At 38.9% G+C, this 21,889-nt stretch overlaps 1 protein-coding gene across 1 annotated transcript in view; it reads left to right on the top strand.

Moving 5' to 3' along the window:
* Positions 1 to 20,571, top strand: part of LOC150087917 (LIM/homeobox protein Lhx9-like) — a 129,354-nt gene extending 108,783 nt beyond the window's left edge. Inside the window, exons 4-5 of the mRNA XM_090369962.1 lie at positions 4,680 to 4,969; positions 20,353 to 20,571. Coding sequence (XP_090226088.1) covers positions 4,680 to 4,969; positions 20,353 to 20,571 — 509 coding nt within the window. The remainder of the gene's footprint in view (positions 1 to 4,679; positions 4,970 to 20,352) is intronic.
* Positions 20,572 to 21,889: the final 1,318 nt, after the last annotated feature.

Genomic DNA, 21,889 nt, shown 5'->3' with positions numbered 1-21,889 from the left:
CAAGAAGTGAGCAGAGGATTGTGCTAGTTTCTCAGTGACTACAAATGAAATAATAAAGAATGAAATAATCATAGCGATAAGTACAAAAGCTAGGGAAGACGAAACTGTAGTCCCCACTGACAAACTTCTTCCTGGACCTGATCTGAAAATAATGCTCTTTTCTACTGTCATAACAGGATTCAGACAACAAAGTTATTGATTGTAATTAACTTCTTAAGATCATAGGTATTTTTTAAAATTTCTGGGACCGTTCCAAAGATTTCTCTTTTCTTATATATATATAATATATCTATCTATAAATAAGTTCGGAGCCAAACTGAATAAAATTTTAAAAAAATATATTAATATAAAATAAATAAAAATATAAATGTGTTCGTAAATAGTACACAGAAAATAGAAAGACTTGTACTGACCATAATTTCGATTACAGTGAGATCGAAACCAGGAAGTTGAAACTTATAACTGAAGCACGCGAATATAATTTTCGATTATAAGGTACTCAGGAATATCTTTCGAAATTCATATTACAGTTGAACCTTAAGAATTACGAAATTCATTATTCGGCACCGTCCATTTTCCTGCTAACACTATCCATTTTCTTTAGGAAAACAAGAAAATCTGACAAAAAATAACTTCAGACTACTGCAATACCCTCTTTCTGACATTTACAGTACTGTATTTCTTTACAGCGTAAAAATGGCGCAGATGAGGGAAACCACAGGTGGCGCCTGACCCTAACACTATGCACACTCTCAAATACTTATTGGTTAATGTATTTACCTCCCTGGAACCCCCTGCCGTCTCGGGGAGAACTATGCACTTCTACTTGATGTAAATAAAATAAATAAATAAAAAGTAACCCAGGGAATCGACAAATTTTTTCTCAGGTGCGTCCGCCCAAACAATGTCAGAAAAGAGCATGTAGAGTGGAGAATTCACCACACACTAACAACATCGAAACTTCTGTTCAGACTTGTAATTGAATATATACGATATATTTTGTATACGATATGATTTTATATGTGTAAAGGTTTTTTCCACTTATTCGTTTTTTCGGCCAACAGATTTTAAGCTGCACCGAATATTGCAATGGACTTAGCGCTCACAATACAGGAAACTATTTAAGCCACGAGTTCCCTAAGTATTGCGCTACTTTCAGGCAAATGACCATCACCGAAAGGTTTCTCTCCCATTTATTTAAAAGATTAACGATTGATAAGACTGCCTATTTCAGAAGTTACTGGCTCTTCATTATAAATGATCCCTCAAATAAATGGCAGATTGGCTTTTTACTAATAATTCGCTCTGTTCTGAGTACTGCACTAAAATCATTGCAAAACTCTGCGGTATAAATTGTATTGGCCGAAAAAACACACAAGTGGATAAATTATTCAAATGCCATGATACCTATATATTAAATAGGCTACACAGCTTCTGCTATGTTAAATACCTTGAAATCATATTGTTTTTACTGTACAGCACAATTTTTATTTTTATTTACTGTAATGTACTCTTCGCTCTATGTTACTTTTCTCTCGACGTAGGATAGATTTATACAATACTAAGTACAAGTTTCAGTATCCTCAGCCCGTTCATCCTCCAATAGCTAAGGTCCATCTTCAACAGAATTCTGAACACAAGAATCTTTCCTAAAGCCTAGAACAGCTAACTTGTCAGATCACATCCAAAAGTTCGAAACCCCACTGGTTCATAGCATCACTCCTCCACGACAGGGTATTACAGATTGATACAACATGGACAATCGCACAAGAAGGCGATCTTTGCTAGTGTTCCACAAGAGTTCATAGCATCACTCCTCCACGACAGGGTATTACAGATTGATACCCATGGACAATCGCACAAGAAGGCGATCTCTGCTAGTGTTCCACAAGGAGGAGGCCTATCTGGCTTGTTATTTACAGCCATCATCGCGCCTCTTGTCCGCAACAATGAAAAAATCATCACGTACGCAGACGACATAAAAATTCTAACGCCTATTGCTTCCAACAATCACCTTGAAGCTACAACATGCATTAATAATAGTCTCATCAACATCGCATATTACCGAGTATGAACTCCCAATGAATCCACAAAATACAAAACTAATGGTGTTTTCCCTCAAACCAACCCCTACAGCAACAGCCCCAATACTCGATGTTGAATAATATCTGCCAGTTCTACCCACGCAAATTTGGGAATAGTATTTGACCCAAAAATTCGTTATCCTTTCATGCTCATGTAGACAAGCTCACGTAAAGAGCAGTCGCTCTGCGATAAGCAGCTAAATAACAATTAATCTATGGAAAGGATCCTTATATAATTAAGAAATTCATCAGAACAATAATTTATTCTCCACTCCTCTATGCCACCGAAGTGTAAGCATCAGAAGCTACTACAACGAAGAAGCCAATCCTCGCCGCACAATTCTGGCTAACCGGAAAGCTTGTCTCTCACCACAGGATAACACTACAACTTTGGCCACTTCACTGGGAATGCAGCGACTGCCTGATATTATTGAAGTACATGTACAGCGACTGGTAGCCACAGCTAAGATGGTCACAGACCAAATCTCAACTGCCAATTTGGGATTCGTGTTACTGGCGAGTACCCAAGCCAGAACTTCGGTCAACCCGACGCTCTGTTCGTAGCATCCAAGACTTCATATCTCAGAACGCTTCCTCCTACATCAAATGCTACCGGAAGTACAGCACCTCGACGCCGATTTGAATAAGTTTTTAAGCAATAAAATCTACAGGAAAGAAGTCTTAGCAGCTCGTTTGAATCCCAGAAGCCAATAAGAACAAGCTCGTGCTCCACTCCACACCACCTCCCAAGATCTCCCTCCTGTGCTATACGAGAAAACTGGTTTCCGACGTGTGGCACAGAGAAATGCCAATCGTGTATATTCATGTATATTGTAAATATAATAGCATGTTACATTTTTAATTTTTACGTTTTATATTGTTATGTAAATAATTAATTATATAATTCTGATGTGAGCCCCTGGCCTTTGGCAGTAACGGGACCGTTGCAACTTCACTTACATCTATGTATACCTAGTTGCAATGAAGTCTCTCTCTCTCTCTATTTATTTATTTATTTATAACTTATCATTTTATTATTTGCATGATTACAAAGTGACCACTTGAAATCAGGAAAAGTACAAGGTCGAGTCGGGTCGGATCGGGTCCTATGATTGTCGGATTTGGAAGGTTTGGCAAATGAAACTTCCATGGAGACATACCATTATGACCAAAAATTTGCTTATTGGCTGCCAAGATAGATAATAAGGTTGGAAAGATAGACAGATGCACACCTGAAATTAAGAGATAATTGAAATCTCGAGAGCTGGCGGTAGATACCAAACATGCTCAAACCGTAGGCTGGGGTTGTTTTCAAACCTTATCTGTGTACGTGGTATGCTCCCTGAAAAAGCGCCAAGTTTTTCAAACACCTTTGGATTTATCTATTTACTTTCGCAGAGAATAAAGTTATGCAGAAAATAAACATTGGAAAAATACCTTCCGTCACATAAACCTGTAATATGTACAATTCCGCAGACTGATGGTTGAATACTTGAAGATGCAATGCTTCTAGATTAAACGTAGTTACAGTGTAATGTTGATAATAGAATAAAAGATAAACAGAGGGGACGAAGCTTGTTGAAGTCCTCATTATATAATATTTCTCAATATATATCTTATATTTCGTGATGCTTTTTATCAATTTATATAGTATAATTATTCATGAAATAGGCAGTGAGCGAATGAATGTATGCAGTAAGCAAATCTATAGACCGGGGAAAAGTGTGCTATTATTTTCATTAATCATGTTTGAAATGTGTAGATAAGTGTGTACAGCTTTCGACCACTTTAGGGACCGAAAGGGAGCCAATTTGGGGGCGAAATTGTCTAATTAAAATGATATTAAAAATCGGTAGCTTATTCTTTCATGCTTCTTGCACGAATTCTAGTGTTGTTCAGCTTTTGCATTTAAAAAGCATTTTTAAAACTTAGGGTTTCGAAAAAAATTACATTAAACCATTAGAATGACACTTTTTTTTGACACGCTTTAGCCACAGGAATTAATGTTACATTAAACGTCAAAACCAAACTTTTTTTTTAAATAATGCGGAATACTACAGAAATTAAATAATGGGCATACCTGTATTTTATTTTCGGACTCTATTTTGGTAAAAGGCTGCGCATTACGTTCTAGAAATTTGGATGAGTAAACACGAGTAGTTTTGCGTTCACTACACTCATTACACTCACTACACTATCCATTTGTAATCTTGTCAAATTTACGTCAACCTTCTCTTTTTAGAGGCTTCAGCTCTGAGTGGTTTACGTTTCCTTTCCTATAATCAAGTTCACAGCATGACCTGGAAACGCATAGTAGATCATTTAGAATTCGTAAATCATAGGGTCATTATAATGGCGCTGACATATATTAATATTTATTTCTTTATTTGTGGTTGAGTGACATTTATGAACCATGAATGTCAGCTTAGTGTTTACATAAATCATAAACGTCGATCAACAATATGATTCATGCGTATTTCTTTAGAGATTCCATATCTGTGCTTGTCTAAAATACCATATGAAATGTGAAAAAAATCAGCGTATTAGAATTATGCAACATGCATTTCTTCACTAATTCCTCATTCTTTTATGTAGGCGAATCTCTCTTAGGATCAGGGGATCTCTGCTCAACGGATTCCAATTCTCCCCGAACTTCTAGAAGTGTTCTACAACAGACACCAAGTTCCTGTTCTTCTCCTTCGGGAAGTGGGAGTAGCAGTATCTCTTCGAACGAACACCTCCCACGGCCGAAACGTATGCGCACCTCCTTCAAACATCATCAGTTGCGCACGATGAAATCCTATTTCGCCATCAACCATAATCCGGATGCAAAGGATTTAAAACAGCTATCACAGAAGACTGGACTCTCAAAACGAGTTCTACAGGTATTGTACGAGAGCATGTGTGCGACAACCAGAATATTTATAATGACTTTATTGTTGATTGCTTTCACTGCATTATAGAAAGTAAATTTTAAACAGAGATAGGTTGATTTTAAATGTGTTGAAAACAGATGTAAAATGACTGTACAAAAATCGTATTTTTAAATTTAATTAAAAACGATTCATCGAATGCAGTTTCTGCATTTAGATATCTTCAAACATTTTGTTTGATAGTAAATTTAATTCAGTTTACTCTTAATTCTCTATTTCGTTAAGTAACATTGCTCAGTAGAGTTATTTAAATTTTTTATTATAACAGCTTCCAATAAACTTTAAAGAGTAGAAATATAAAAAAAGAATTTTGAATTGTGTTTACCCAGTTTAGGATTAGTATTAGTACGTCCAAATGATGCAAGGAAGCGATCTTTTCTTGCAACAGCCAAAAATAAAATAATAATAAAAATTAAAACAAAATATTGGTACCATTCTCATTCCCACAAGGTAATCACTCAACTCTGCTTTAAACTTAGCCATTGCTTCCCTGCTCGTTGAGGCGATTTATTCTATTGTTCGACAACCCGCTGCCTATAGGTGAGCTTCATCAGATCCAGCTTTCTGTTATTCCCTAAGATTTTATATTTCTTTTCCGTAGTTCGTGTCTCACTTACGAGGGAGAACAGACCTATGGCATCCATTTTGCTCCATCCCTTCAGTGCCTTTTATACCTCAATTAGATTTTGTCTTAGATGTCTAGCTATCAAACTTTGCAGTCTACACATTTTAGGCGTTCTGCATATGTACATCGCTGTTGGTCGCCATTCTCTAAACCCTTTCTAGAGGTTCTATATATCTTTTGAAGTGCAAACTCCAGACCTCAATAACACATTCCAAATGAAGTCTAACCGTCGCCTTGTAAAGAGGGATAATAACATCCTTTCTCCTACCAGCACAAATTCTATAAATCATAGACAGGACACAATATACTTTCCTAGTCCCTTTTCATACTGCAAGAAAATTTCATGTCAAGCTGAATTATCACCTAAGTCTTTTTCATCTTGAGCTACTGGATTTCTGATCTCCAAATCCACAACCTTACGTTTAATATTTCAAATGATCAACAATGTTGACACCTTACTTTGGGTTACCTAGTCAATATCATTTATGAAAATTAGAAATAAGAGGTGACTTAACAGTGATCTCTCTGAGGAGCTCCACTTGCTACGCTGGTCCACTCTGAAGACTGACGATAAAAGGAGATCACAGGTAGGGGCTAAAGGAGCTATAGTCCCACATTATGAAAACCATTATTGAAATAAGAATTTTTTACTGCTATATGATTAAGGCTGCATGATTCCCCAGAATGCTGCTTTATTCGGTAAGATACTGCGATCCAACACAGTATCATACCAGCTTATTCTCAAGATCGGGAATAAGTCGAGTTATCTGACAAGTAGGAATAATCTTACAATCTTACAATGATACTTAAAAATTTGTTTTAATGGCCGACTCAGTAAAGTATTAGCATCTTGTTCTTAACTATGGAGAGTTGTGTGTTCGAGTCTCTTCGTAACAAAACTTCAGGGAGATATTTCCTAGTCGATACTAAGTTAATTGTTCTCCAATTATGATTTTGGGATTTTCCCGGTTTCCCTTCCTTCCCTCCACAGAATAAGAAACATGCAATATCCAGAGGACAACCTGTGTAAGACAGATCAAAGCAATCCAGCAGCTTACCTACAGTTGGTGGCCAAAAGAGTACTCACATGTGAAACGCAGTTCAAGTCACTATTGGCAGACTTCAGAATGCCTGTGAATCGATTCCCAGAAAGATTTTAACTTCATTACTTTTTCTTTCTCTTTTCTGTGTTCAATGTGATTATTGCATGTTTCCGAAGCTCAGCATTAGCCAGAGGCCAAGCACGTGGTGCCTAATAATTACCTTCTCGAGTAAAAACATTTGATTTTTACTATAAACAGATGCACGGCTGTTGTGATTCTTAGTACACTCAGAAGGCACATAACCTATTTGCAATAAAAGATAGTCGTATTACATAGGTTTGTAACAAAGTGGATAATTTACATTAAATAGAAAAGCTTTCATCTATTTATTTACAGGATCTTAGATAATTAAGAAAAGTAGCGCCCAGATAACCAAAGTTTCCATGAAGTGCCATAGTAATCGTTTTCGAAATAATGCTTAAATTTCTTTCTGATAACGCAAATCGAATTCATTTTGGATCCTTCATATCAATCATATTTACATCTGCTTGTTTTCTTACACTTAAGCATCGCTTCTCAACCGCGCTGTGACACACACTGACTATACTGAAGATATCTCAAACCTAGTTCTGTCAGGAGGCTAGCAATGAGTGTTTTTAAATAACTACCCGTATTCAAGGTGTATGTCGAATGTGAAGAAAAACAGACAATTCTGTTACTTACACAATAAACAAATAAACGCCCGAACCTGCAAAGAAACAACGTTTCACTGGTTTTTTGGAGCTTTCTTTCTTTCTTTTCTTGTTATTCTTTTTCTACAAAGGTCGACTTTATTTACTATTTTAAAATTTTCGACTACATTTTCTGTCTGTTCAGTGTCGAGAATATTTATCGCACCTCTCATGAGTCTTCTGGAATGGAATCGATGATTATTTCCCAATGATGAAGTGCTGTAACACATGTTGAAAGATGTGTCTTATGTACAGCGCATCAGAACGTTAGTTCAACCCCGTCGTGCTGGAGGATAGTGTGCATATTCATATATATTAATGGCCACTTATCTCTCAGACAGCCGGGATTCGTTGTGGCACAGGCAGCAAGGTGTCGAAAGCGCACCGCAGCGATGCTGGTCCATGTCCATATTGACTCAATCACTACCCAAAGTTGTTGCAAAGTTCATGACCGATGATCTCTACTCCGAAGAGTTCATTCCTACAGGTGCTCAGTGCATGAGGTCTGGTGGTGACTGGGGATGGCGATAGGGCGTGCTGTCCTCTAGAATTCACTTTCATGTTCCTTGAACCAGTTCTTTATAATTCTGGCCGTGTGACGTAGTGGAAGAAGTAGTAGTAGAATCCTATTGGAAGAAGCCATTCGCAGATGGGTACACTACAGCCATGAAAGGATGCGTCTAGTCAGAAACATTTTCCTGATAGCCTGTGGCTTCCAAATATTACTCCACTGGTATCAGGGCCCATTATTCACCAAAAAAAAAAAAAACCCTCCCCACCGTTACCTGCCACCGCCACCAGCTTCCATTGTTGACACCTGGCAGAATGAGCTATGAACACGTGCTATTTTCGCCATATTCCTGTTCTCTCGGATCACTATGAAACAGGAGAAACTAGTATTCATAAGATCAAGCAAAGTTTTTCCAATCCTTCCTTATCAATGTTGGTATTCCTGAGTCCACTGTAACCGTACCTTTTTGCTGACAGGAATGAAACCCACTTCGGTCTTTGGGCTACGATACCCCATCCGTGACAAGGTACAACGAATTGTGCGTTCTGATATGAGAAATGCTTCTTTGGCTGCTGAGTTGTTATATGACTGGCTGTATGTTTTGTTTCCCTTTCACAAGTCCTACGAGCCTCCATTGTCCTCTCGCATCAACGAGCTGTTTTCAGCCACAGGATCGTCATTGGCGGGGTGTTTCTTTGATCAGGGCAAGCTCGATACACCCGAGACGCAGTCGTATGTCAAAATCCCAGCAATGTTGCAGTTTCCGATATACTCATACTGACTCGTCTGGCGCAACTATCATACCACGTTCAATGAATTTCATCTTGCCTATTCTCGTATTGAATTACCACGTTCAATGAATTTCATCTTGCCTATTCTCGTATTGAATTACCACGTTCAATGAATTTCATCTTGCCTATTCTCGTATTGAATTACCACGTTCAATGAATTTCATCTTGCCTATTCTCGTATTGAATTACCACGTTCAATGAATTTCATCTTGCCTATTCTCGTATTGAATTGCACACATACAGCACCCTATGTATCTGCCCACTTACTTTATACAAACCAAACCAAATTATTATATTGGGGTCACTCGGTAATTTCTTACATATACCCATGTGTATTGTGTCTGTAAATTGCGTGTGTTCTCTGGTCGATTTCCTATTTTGGTGAACGAAAAAACCCCAGTTTCTGTGGGGGGAAAACCTTGCTATCTACGCCTGAGACCGATTAACTCAGCCACGAAGTGAAAAAAGCCCATTAAAGTTCCTCACGTGGTCGACGGGATTCGAACCTAGGCCTTTTTCACCTGGTGTAAGGACGGTGACGATGCCACTGTGTTACACGTTCAGACTTTTACTTTCTACAGCATGGTAAGAACATGTGATGCGCTTACCATAAACAGCAGGTGCATCCTCTTGGGTAGCACATTGGCACTCTCTCACCTTCTTAACCACGAAGTCTCACAAGTTGAAAAGCCAAATGAGATGACCACGAAAATGATTTTTCAAATCCTGGACACTGAAAAATCCATGATGGCATCTCTTCTTGACGAAATTAAAAAAATCAGGTCAGAAAACGCCCAACTTCGCGAAATAAATTATATCTTACTACAAAAAATTTTGGATTTAACAAATCTTATTCAAAACTCCAGTAGATCCTTCAGTCCTACAAGTAACTTGGCGAAATCTATGGAAAATCCCACATTTCAACCGACTCCTATAGCAGAAGCCACTTACGCATCTACTGTAAAGCAACCTCCACATCCTCCAGTATATGCTCCAGTTACTAGTCAATCTCAGAAAGCATGTAAATATGGCAATAGATCTGTTAATCCACTCCTAGAAGATGTCATTTCCTCCAGGAGGCAGGCAGATCACATCAGAGGACAACGGAATCAATCTGCCTCTAATCAGATAGGAAGACATCGACACACCCCTGCTGTTGTGGGAACAGCTACCAACCCTTCAATCAGAGCAGTCCCTAGAACTAAAAGTTCAACCAAGGGTATTTTCGTCTCGCGACTCGAGCCCCAACTGTGCGGTACAGAAATAGAACAGCATATCAGAACTCAACTGCAGATAGAAGTAAACGTAATAAAAATGAATTCCAAACACGATTCGTACAGCTCATTCTATATTCAGGTCAACAAACGGATTTTGTTCTATTACTAAAGGATCACTGTTGGCCTGAGGGAGCCATTATTCAGCCTTTCTACAGACGCCCTCCTCTTCCTGTTACTAGGTCATCAGCCAGTGACTTAGCTATCGAAACTAGTCAACGGGAATGACAATTCGAGCATTTTTCAGATATTCTGGAATCTCAACTGGGAAGAACCTCTATAAATGATTCATCTATCTCTTCATCTTACCAGAATTTGAATGACTCTAAATCTTGTGAAAATACCTTTCTGCCATGTCACTTGCCAACAATTAAACCAAATAACTTATGCCTTACTACAGCATCAAAAGATGCAATTACTGTATTGCATATGAACGCACGCAGTCTTGTAAAACATAATGATGAAATCCTCGCTCAACTGACATCATGGAATCTTCATCCAGACCTGATGGTTTTTACTGAGACCTGGTACTCTCTTGAAGTTTCAATCCGATTTCAAGACTATGCTCTATTTCACAGTTGCAGATGTGATTCTAAAGGGGGTGGAATTGCTATTTACGTTCACAATCATCTGCGATGCTCTGCCTTTCCTATCACAAATCTGCCTGATCAAGCTTGTGAAATCACTTTTATCCGCATTGCCTCTCTGGTGATTGGATATCTATACCGACCTCCCTCCCTCAGCTTCAGTCAACAGTTTCTTTGTAACTCTTGACAATATTCTATCTCACTTCACAAGCAAATCCCTTAGTCTTCTGCTGATGGGAGACTTCAATATTAACATACTTCAAAGCTCTTCCTCTCAAGTGCAAGACCTCCTAGATGTCATTTCTTCCAATGGTTTTTCTCTTCTGACTGACGGAATTATCCAGACTAGAATAGGAGAGTCCCACAATTCCCTTCTTGACTTTGCAATTGGGGAATGCTCACAAACTTATGCAGTACTGGATGCAACCATTTCTGATCATCGTCCCATCTTAATGGTAATTTAAAATGAAGAAATTGTGGAAGAGATCATGCACACTTACAGATCTGTCACTCCAGGCTCTCTCAATCAGCTCTGTTATGACCTTCAGCAGTTTTCGTGGGATGGGGTGATTGCTACAGATGATCCTGAAATTGCGACGAACTTCTTCTTTGAGCAAATCCTAAACAGTTACGAAAAATACGCGTCATACATCAGGATCCAAGGGAATAAAAAGACCACTAGGCCAAGACGGAAATTATGCCCATTTATCTCAAACAAAATTTGTAACATGGTAAAGAAAAGGGACAAACTTGCAAGAATTGCTAGAGAAACACGAAAGGAGGCGGATAAAAACAAATACACAACGTACAGAAACAAAGTCACCGACAATATTCGGTCGGAGAAAAGGAAATATTATAGTTCCCAACTTAAAGGCGTCATTACAAGCAGGGAAAAGTGGACAGTCTTGGACAAGCTACTATCTGGAAGGAAAACGAAATCACAGAGCTACGTTGGAGATGTAGTTGAGAGCGAGGTACTCATTTCAGATGACCAGAAAAAAGCCGCAGCCTTCTGTAATCACTATCTCAAGTGTGAATAACCTTTTTAAAGACGAAGTTGACTCTAGAGATAATGCAACGAGAGAATGTGTCAGGCACTCAATGAGGAGCTCTTTTTTTCTCGCTCCGCTCTCAGATCAAGAGATTTTAGAAGCAGGACATCAATTAAAAGTAAAGGGAGCCCCTGGCTTTGATGAAATATCTCCTGCTCTGGAGATATTTCATCAAAGCCAACAAAAAGGTCCTTAACTCAATTCTAACACCACTGAAGTATATTTACAATCTTTCCTTTCAATCTGGTAAATTCCCGTCTCAATTAAAAAAAGCAGTCATTGTTCCTGTTCTAAGGGGAAACACTGCAACTCTATCAACAATTTTCGTCCAATAGCTCTACTCTCAGTTTTTGAAAATTATTCGAAAAAATTCTTCACGGCAGACTCATGGGCTTTCTGGAAGTCAATCAGCTTATCCATCAACAACGGTACGCTTATCGTTCAAAAAGATCCACTGACCTGGCAACTGTTGACTTCTGCTCTAGGATCACGGACTGTCTTGAAAAGGGTCACTATGCAATAGCACTATTTCTAGACCTATCAAAAGCTTTTGACTGCATAAATCATAAAATCCTACTCAACAAGCTCAACAATCTTGGCTTGAGAGGAAAAATTAACCTTCTCCTTGAAGACTACCTTACTGATAGGCCATTTGTGATTAAAACAAACCAGTATTTTTCAGACATTTCTTATTTCTCCAGGGGAGTACCTCAAGGCTCACTTCTCGGACCTTTCCTATTTGTTCTTTACATTAATGAATTTCTCTCTCATCTTCCATCTTCCCACCTAGTAGCGTATGCCGATGACATTTCCATTCTAATCACTGATACAGACCCTAACCAGCTTCAATGAAAGATCTCTGCCCTGCTCTCTGAAATGCATAGTTAGCTTCAAAAGAATCAGCTTATACTAAACCCAGAAAAATCCAAATATATGGTGTTTAGGACGAAAAATAAACCATTAAATATTGATTTCGAAATAACATACAAAGGAAAACAACTCGAAAGGGTGAATGATACCAAGTTTCTAGGAATCTGGCTAGATGACAAGCTGAGTTGGGATAAACAAATGATCACCTTACGAAAGAAGACTTCGTCACTAACTAGCAGAAATACTCGCCCGAGCCTCTGCCTGGGTACCTCCTTCCCTTCTCAGACTAGTATTCCTTTCCTTAATACAGCCTCACTTCACATATGGAATCATCTCATGGGGTACGACCGGTCAAGATAACTTTGCGAGAATCAATTCAATTGTCAATAGATGTTTTCGTTCAATTTTGGGCCCTCCCTGGAATGCATCGGTGACTTCGAGATATAAGGAAGCGAGCTCTTAAAGCATCTACCAACTGATACAAAAAGCTGATGCGGTCTTTGTCTACAATGCTTTGAAAACACCAAACTTTCCTCCTCTCTTCAGATCCTTTTTCATAACAATAAAGAAGAAGGAATAACATATAATTTAAGAAATGAAGCGAACCTGAAGGTTCCGCGTTTTAGAAAAGCCATAGGTCAGAAAAATATAAAATACAGAGGCGCAAAAATCTGGAATAATCTTCCTGAAAATATCAAAAATGCCATTTCACTAAACAGGTTCAAGAAGCTCCTAACTGAACACATCACCAGGGATGTCTGATCTAAATCACCGTCCACTCAACTCCTGAACTTTCCACAATGCATACCAGTTTGGAAATGATGTAAACAAGTTGAAGGAATAGCTGTCAAAAAGCTTGTAACACTCTACGAAATTATTTCATAATTTTTTTCTTTCATACTTGTTATTGTAAAAGTGTTGTTCACAATGTAATTATAAGTACTGTTGTTAACCACAAGACATGTGTGGTTGGTTTACGAAGTCTCTGTAATGGAATGTAGAAACATGTCCGATTTTTTTTTTTTTTTTTTCTGGTAGTTGTTGGCGCATCGGCTTCTGTGGCCATAATGCACCTCCCAAGGTTTTTGCAGTACTTTGATCCAAGCCCGAGGGGGGATTCGAACCCGACCTTTGGGTTGCCAGGCAGGCACTTTACCCACCTCGCTAGCCCGGTAATTTGATGTATCTGTTAAATAACACCTGTGTAATTTCAGGTCGGGTTTTATTACCTTTTTCAAAGGGAACACCCCCTAAAAAGCCTCTGGCTTATGTGTTCTCCCTCCCTTCTTGCTGTTATCTCCCAACAATTGTAACACAAAATAGGGATAAATAAATTATCAAATAATACTCCAGTTCTCCTAGAATAAACTAAGAATTTGTGGGCATAAAATTTTGAATATAAAAGCATACAGACATGAAGAGAAGACTAAAGCATATGCGAAAAGTATATATATATACTGTGCTGCCGCTTTATTAGGTACACCCCTGCTCTGCACACAAATGGTTTGTCCCACAACGTTGCAAGTCACATGACCACAGTTATGGATATAAATGCAGCAGAACAAACTTACTAGTATCAGTTAAGCGTACAAACCGTAGCAAGAATGGGGAAAAGGGGTGATCTAACGGACTTCGAACGTGGCATGGTAGTAGGTGCAAGACGATCTGGACAAAGCATCTCTGAAACGGCAGTTCTCCTGAACCTTTCACGCACCAGTTTCAATGGTGTATCGAGAATGGTGCAACGAACAGAAAACATCCTCTCAATGGCACTCCTGTGGAAGAAAATCGCTTGTTGATGAGAGATCAGGGTAGGATGGCTAGAATTTTGCCAGCAAACAGACGGGCCACAATGTCGCACATCACGTCGGAATACAACCTTGGTGCGCAGAACAAAACAACGCAACAGACCACTAGACGCACTCTGTCGCGAATGGGCTACAACAGCCGGCCACATCGCGTACCTTTGTTATCAATGAAGAACAAGAGAGCACGCCTCCTGTGGGCACAGCAACACCAGCACTGGACTATCGAGGATTGGAAAACAGTTGCTTGGTCTGACGAGTCGAAAGTCCTGGTGCATCATGTTGACGGAAGGCTCAGAATTTGGTGAAAACAACATGAATCTATGGACCCCCCCTCATGTCTGACGACTACTGTGCAAGGTGGTTCGGGCAGTGTTATGGTGTGGGGAATGTTTTCTTCGCACACTTTGGGTCCATTGATACCCATAGATTTATGTCTGAACGCCACATCGTTGCTGACCAAGTGCATCCGTTCATGTTTGCAATTTATCCTCAGTCAGATGGTTACATCCAGCAGGATAATGCGCCTGTGCACAAAGCCCGAATCACTATGGAATGGTTCCAGGAACATGACAATGACTTTTCTTTGCTTCAGTGGCCCGCTCAGTCCGCGGAACTCAAACTTATTGAACACCTTTGAGATGAGCTGGAAAGGGCTGTTCGCTGTAGGCCTACGCCTCCGTCGAATCTCAGGGAACTGCGTGACACACTCGTGTCAGCACAACATTTTCAGCATCTTGTTCAATCCATGCATAGACGAATTCAGGCTGTTTTGAAGGTAAAAGGAGGCTCAAAACGCTACTAGATAGGTGTACCTAATAGAGAGGCAGCACAGTGTATATACGCTATTCTTGAGCACGTCATCTGAATATATTCTTTTGTGACACAGATCAGAAACTCAGATCAGGAACTCAGAAACTTCCGCGAGTTTTATCTGTTTAAACTGTTAACAGATAAAATTTTATGTCTTAAGTAGGTCAGATATAATATATTAGTATAATAATAATAGATATATTAGTATTTTTCGTATTGAAAAAAACTACCCCTCTATTAAGTGCTGATTCAGCTGATTTCTAAATTTTTCCAAACCATCGTTAGAAGCAGCTTCATAATAATTGCAAAATCCTACATCAAACCGTTATTAAATAAATAAATAGGGTTCTGTTATATTAAAATAATAATGATACAAATAAATGAAATAAATAGAATGATATAATTACATCGGATAAAACTGATAAAAAGGTAACTGTCTGTACAATAAAATATAAAATTTTAAACTGTAATGGAATAAATTACAATAAACAATGTAGATAAAACACAGGATGATAAAAGCGCTAAAACACCGTAGTTTTCAGAGGCATCTGCCTCCTTTTTTTAACAGTGAGGTTTATCGTACAGCACATCCTTAAATATCAGCAGGCTCATGGTTCACAGCACGTGTTTCTACGGGAGAATGGGCAGTATTCTCCCCATGTGCACTGGAACCGGAAATGGCTCGAGAGCGTGCCAGGCGGAATCGCTCATCCCGTCCAAGAACCACAGCCTCGAAGAGGGGATGAATGCGGATTCCTCTGTCTATATTAATGGTATTGCTCTCAGAGGAGCAAATCCGCAAGCTCTCGAATCATTTGCGGTCCCAAAATCTATGTGCCCGGTCGACGATAACAGCTTCGTCTGGGGATATTTGATGGTGCTCCTCCCAAAAATGTTCCGCCACAGAACAGACTTTCCCATAATCCGCGGTCTTTATCGGGTTCATATGCTCTCCCAGACGATCTTTAAACCGACGTTTCGTTTCACCAACATAACATTCCCCACAATCCGGGCACCTCATCTCATATATGATCCCCCACTTGTACATTCCCTTGGTATGGGGTCCTTGACCTGTGACACAACTGTGTGCAAACTCCGCCCTGGGAGCTGCACACAGCGTGTCTGGCAATCGCGCAATAACCGAGCTATACGCTTAGTTAGGCCCGGATAGTAGGGAATGTATGCAGTGGCAACTGGTGTAAACGGTTCTCTTCGTCCGTGCTTCGCTTCTCGGATATATTTATCTATGATCGTCTGAGGGTAGCTGCATTTTCTGAGATCCGCAGTGACACGTTTAATTTCTTCTTTTCTATCCTCGGAGGTGCTGCAGTGGGACCCAGCCCTATCCAACAATGCCTTAATAACACTGATTTTACGATGGTTGGTTTGGGCCGTATTGTAATGTGGTCCTGGCATATGGATTTCCTATATAGAATTTCGATTTTCTTTTTAACATAGAAAGGAACTAAAACTCTAAAAAAAAAATAAGTCGTAAACACATGAAAACAGATTTTTTTTTTTTTTTTACAATACAGATCAAGGAAAAACAGTGACAGTCACTCGGTTGAGGACGAGAGCTGCTCCCTGATGATACGTCTTCTGTAGGCTTTGTCCTCAATGAATTTATTGTAGTCAGCATCCATATCTTGGACGTTTTGGAGCATCTCCATTGGCAGGAATCTGTCGCCCTTCTTGAGCCTCCATGCCATGGACTGTAAAGAAGGGAGGGCACTTAAGGGTTTTGGGGGGGATTCTCCAGTTACAAATCTGCCAAAAACTTGGCGTATTGATTTCACCCGCTATCATTTTAATGGTGACGAGTAAGCGGTGGGTGAAGATCCGTTCTGAGACTTTTCTTCAGTTTAGAATTTTGGTCATTTCTGAAGTATGTGTGAGGGGTGAGTAGTGTAACGTAGGTCGGTCCCATGGATCCGATAGAGGAGCTTCAAATCATCTGCATACCTGATAAAATCCATTTCCTGGCACATGAATGGGTGGATTGCAGCAGTAAAGAGGAGCACAGAAAGAACTCCGCCCTGTGAAACACCTTCACTGGCTTTCCTAGTGAAGGATGTTTTATTCACCATCAGGTGAAGAACCCCTGGATGTAAGAAGCGACTTCAAGAATTCAAGGATATTTTCTTTAATCTGGTATCCCTCCTCATATAGCTGAAAGAGGGGCTAGACGTCAATGCAGTCGAAGGCAGACTGGATATCTAATCAATGTTATTTTTCCTGGATAATCAGGTGTTATCTTTCCTGTATGGTCATATGGATAAAGATTTATATTTAAATCTGGAGCATCTTGCAATTGGGTCTTTGGAATTCCATATATTATTATTATTATTATTATTATCTACTCAATTTACTGCTTATGCATCACCCCTGAACAGCCTTCGGCTAGTAGGGTACACTCTTGATACTGTCGAACGGGGATGGTGCAATTTCTGTACCACCTCCGCGATAGAGTGACCCATTCGTCGGGCACCCACTATCATCCCTCTTTCAAAGTCGGTTAACTCACGACGTTTATCCATACTGACATCCCCGATATAGGTTTCCCAGATGGCCTTTTTTATATTGAACCTTGTGATGTTCGGTTTATTCCTCCTTTGACGGAGTAGCCAGGAACATTAGGAACAGAGCAGCCTCGAACCAGGAACGAACCAGGTTTAAGAGGAGATATTGTTGTTATTGTAGAGTTTTAAGAGCATCAGCGACTAAGGCCATATTGCGCCGTGTATACTGTCTATAAATTGTGTGTGTTCTAAGGTTGATTTTCTGTTTTCTGGGAAAAAAAAAAACCCATGCTACCGTCGTCTGAGACTGACAAACACAGCCACGTTGCGAAAACGGCTCATAAAAATTCCTCCCTGTCATCGACGGATCTCAAACTCAGGTCTTTTTCACCCAGTGTCGGGGGGGGGGCGGCGATCCTACCAACTGTGCTACCCAAGAGGGCGGGGGTAAGGTAGGGACTCGCAGGCCAATAAAGATTTTTCACGTGCATGTCTTCAAATGAACGCTCCTATAATGCTGCCATTATGTAGGAAGAGCGGAATTATTTAGACTATCAATAAACTGCATGCAATTCATTGTTCCAAAAACGAGACCAATGGTCCAAGCCCAAACTATCAGAAATAATCCCAAACGTGAGAGCACCTCTGCAGAATTTTGCAGGGACAGAAAAAAAAAAAAAAAAAAAACCGATCAGAAAAGTGTCTTGCGATTCGTCACTACACAGCACAGCTTCCCAACGTTAGGGTACTTACACGTAGAACGCAGGTAGCCACTTACCGGAAACCAGCAGCAACATAAAGCGGAAGCTTCTCACTGGCTGTGAACACATAGAAAGCAACTGACCAATGCAACTTCTCGGCATGCGATGGGGTAAAGTTTTGCACTGGTCAACTGCTTTCTATTGTGTTTATAGCCAGTGAGAAAATTCACCTGCAAATCGCTGCTGATTCCAGGTAAGCGGTTACCTGCGTTCTACGTGTAAGCACCTCTACACGTAAGAATTAAGATGGGTTGTACACCAGGCAAGTTCGTATTGTGCTTTGTGATGTTTGGCTCGTGTTCTGAACTCTTTCCGTAAAATCCCTAAGTATCGTCCTTGCACTAATATCAGTTCCTGCGGCCTACCTGAACCCCTAGCCGAGTGGTCAGGAACGGAAGTGCAGTAGCACGCGCTCTTTGAGTATACCGGGGTTCAAGTCCCTAACTGCTAAATACGGTCGATCTGCCAACCCGCACTTGACCAGCGTGGCAGATTATGGTCCATTTCCCTCAGCATGAATTGTTGAGGAGGAGGCTTCCATCCTGCAGTGGGTTGATAATGGCTACAGTTTTTACCTGAACCACTGGTTGACAGTATTCAATGATGAGTGACGGGATCTACGTACCACTCTTCTAAGGGGTCTACAGTCTCGTTTCATCAATTTCTGTGGTCAGCTCGAAACGTTTCCGAGCTGAAGTAGCATGACTGATTGCTATTATGAGTTATCCTCTAATGCCCTCCACCCCGTTGGAAGTCTCTAAGCTCAAATGCCCTCAACTTATTTGCTGTATTTCGCTGATATGCTTTACCTATTCCTGACACTTGGATTCGGTTAATTTTTTCCCAAATCCCAGGAGTGTTCAAATAGTTTTGCAATATAATGCATAGACAAGACTAGCGTTATTCGGTGGGCAGCATTTCTGCATGCACTGCCTTTCGACTCTGTTTTTCTTGTTTAGTCACCCACATTTTCAAAGTTGGTCAGACAACTTGAGTAGTCGAGACCCGCTAATTTTCGTAAAATCGGACAAATGCTAATAATTTATTGTAATTTTTTTCTTGTAGTGGATCTGCGATCTCATTATGGATTTAAAATAAACGTTGTGGATTTTTTGAAAAGGGTAGTATAGGCTATTTTTGGGAATTTTAAAGGAATATTAAGTTTTAAGAATATTATATTTTTTATTTTAAAGCAGAAGAATACTCTTAAGTGGGGTTTTCTTCAGGGACGGCTGCCTCCGGGAGAGGTGTAATTCAAGAAGGTGTTGAAATTGCAATTATATGGAAGGACGAAGAAAAAAGCCAGCTTTTGTCCTAAATCCTTCCATGGGGAGTAATTATAGGCATAAAGGGAGATGACTGTCTAATAAAGTTTCGAGACTGTAGAACCTCCACATATTTTTTTTACTCTATGCCACATTTTAAAAATGAGCGTTATCATACAGTATATAGTTTTATTAAAAAAATAATAAATAAATTGGACCACCACTCGAAACAGCGTACATAATGCATTAAAAAATAAAATTCCAACTCTAATTAATTAAGAAGAAGAAATATTAAAATTTTAACTTTCAACCAATTCAAATGTTTGGAATATGCTCCACGAAACGGAGCATATCATATTTGATATGATGTCTTATGATATTAGTAAGCGATTATGAGAAACGTATTCAACTCATGGCTTTCAATACTCAGATCATTGTAAATTATTGTTTTTTTTTCATATTCTAACTTATAAAAGCGTCAAACTTAATTTCATAAAAAAATAATAATTGTAAAAAAGCTAATATTTTATAATTTTAATTCCTTCAGTTCTGGAAAGTGTAAAAGCTAGTAACGTTAAGTAAATTTATATTTGTGGTGTTTTATATTTATATATATATATATTATTCATTAAAAATTGGTAATATAAAAGTGCATGTCAAGATATTGTGCTTATGTACAAATTTGTAGGTGTGGTTTCAGAATGCTCGAGCCAAATGGCGTCGGAATCTACTGAGGCAGCAAACTCAAGGACCGGAGATAGTGCAGGACTCAAAACCGTTGGCCGAAATAGATCCGCAGTCCCAATTTTGCGATGCCATGAGAGGAAGTGCGTCGTTAATAGATGTGCAGCCAACTCCCATAACTCAAGAAGAACAAAATATCCAAACATTTACAAATTTACTGTGAAATATGGCATTATATGTGAGAAAAATATGTCACCCGTGATGGTTAGTTACAATTCCAACATCAAGCAACTCTGAAGCAACCCATTTGTTATGACTTCAAGATGGAAGAATGATAAATAATTCAGTTATTTAGAAAAATTTATTGTGTGCTCTGCATTAAATTCAGTAAAACAAATTTTAGCAAAAAAAGAAGCAGATTTAGTAATCATGTTCATGATGATCGGTTTAGTTTGTATTTGGTATCTTTTTTATTTCAGAAATGATTGTCAAAATGATTTTAAAATTTAAAATATCAGCTAAAGTAAACGGCTTTGATATAATCATTATAAAGGTATATTTTCCATTTTTGTCAATATGGCCAAACTGAAACAATGGTAAGTGGATAACTTAATTTTAATTTGTTACTTTTCAATGTGATTAGTATTATTGGCGTTGTTAAAAAAAAAAAAAAAAAAAAAGTACAAAAACCTAATGCTAACTGCACTTTGAGATTAAGACATTCTGCAGAACATCCCATGAATAAATATCTGTCATCATCTGAAATTCTTTTCGCAAATAAAGTTGTCATCTTATAAACAAGATTAAAAAAAAATTCTCTAAAGTTGACTTACTCAAAGCAATATGCATGATAAATCGACTTTTGTTTGGAATTCATCTTCAAATCTGATAAAATATTTCCCATGCAATGAAATGCCGTAATAATTTTTAGAAAAATTTAATTAAATATATGCACACATAGGAAAGAAATTACTCACGATGTATTACAGTCAAACATAAAGGTACAAAGCGAATGGTTTAGTTCTCTATAATTGGTTGTGTGTTTATGCAGCTGTGTAGGTGTCAAGGCTACAACAATATGCTCTAAAATGATTTCTTCCTCCAAATGCTCAAACGTGTGTTGATAAATACTCAAATACGTTCTATGAATATTTTTCATTCTATAAATACTCAAATTACAGGCGAAATTTTACTTAGAGAGAGTGATTCCGGGGTTTTCTCACAATTATCATATAGCCATGCCTCTTATTCGATCTACCATCCTTAAATTTTAAGCCTGCAATTCTGGGTATAGAATGAGAGCACTTTTCAACAAGAATCATTTGGGACTATGTACTAGCATTCAGCCATTAAGATATCATCGAAGACAAAAACGTTGAGACCCACACTAATAGAAAATATGCCATAAACATAGACATTTAAACAAAGTTTAAGCACCTGCATAAATGGCCGAATTTTCTGTTCCATATGAAAACTATTATTAGCCAACCATACAGACACTGAAAATTGTCGTTGGTCCCAGCTATCATTCTGATGTTCCT

The sequence above is a fragment of the Mastigoproctus giganteus genome, chromosome 3, assembly GCF_048544385.1.
Source record: "Mastigoproctus giganteus isolate SK-2022 chromosome 3, ASM4854438v1, whole genome shotgun sequence".
Lineage (NCBI taxonomy): Eukaryota > Metazoa > Arthropoda > Arachnida > Uropygi > Thelyphonidae > Mastigoproctus > Mastigoproctus giganteus.
This window is presented reverse-complemented; position numbering and strand designations above follow the sequence as displayed.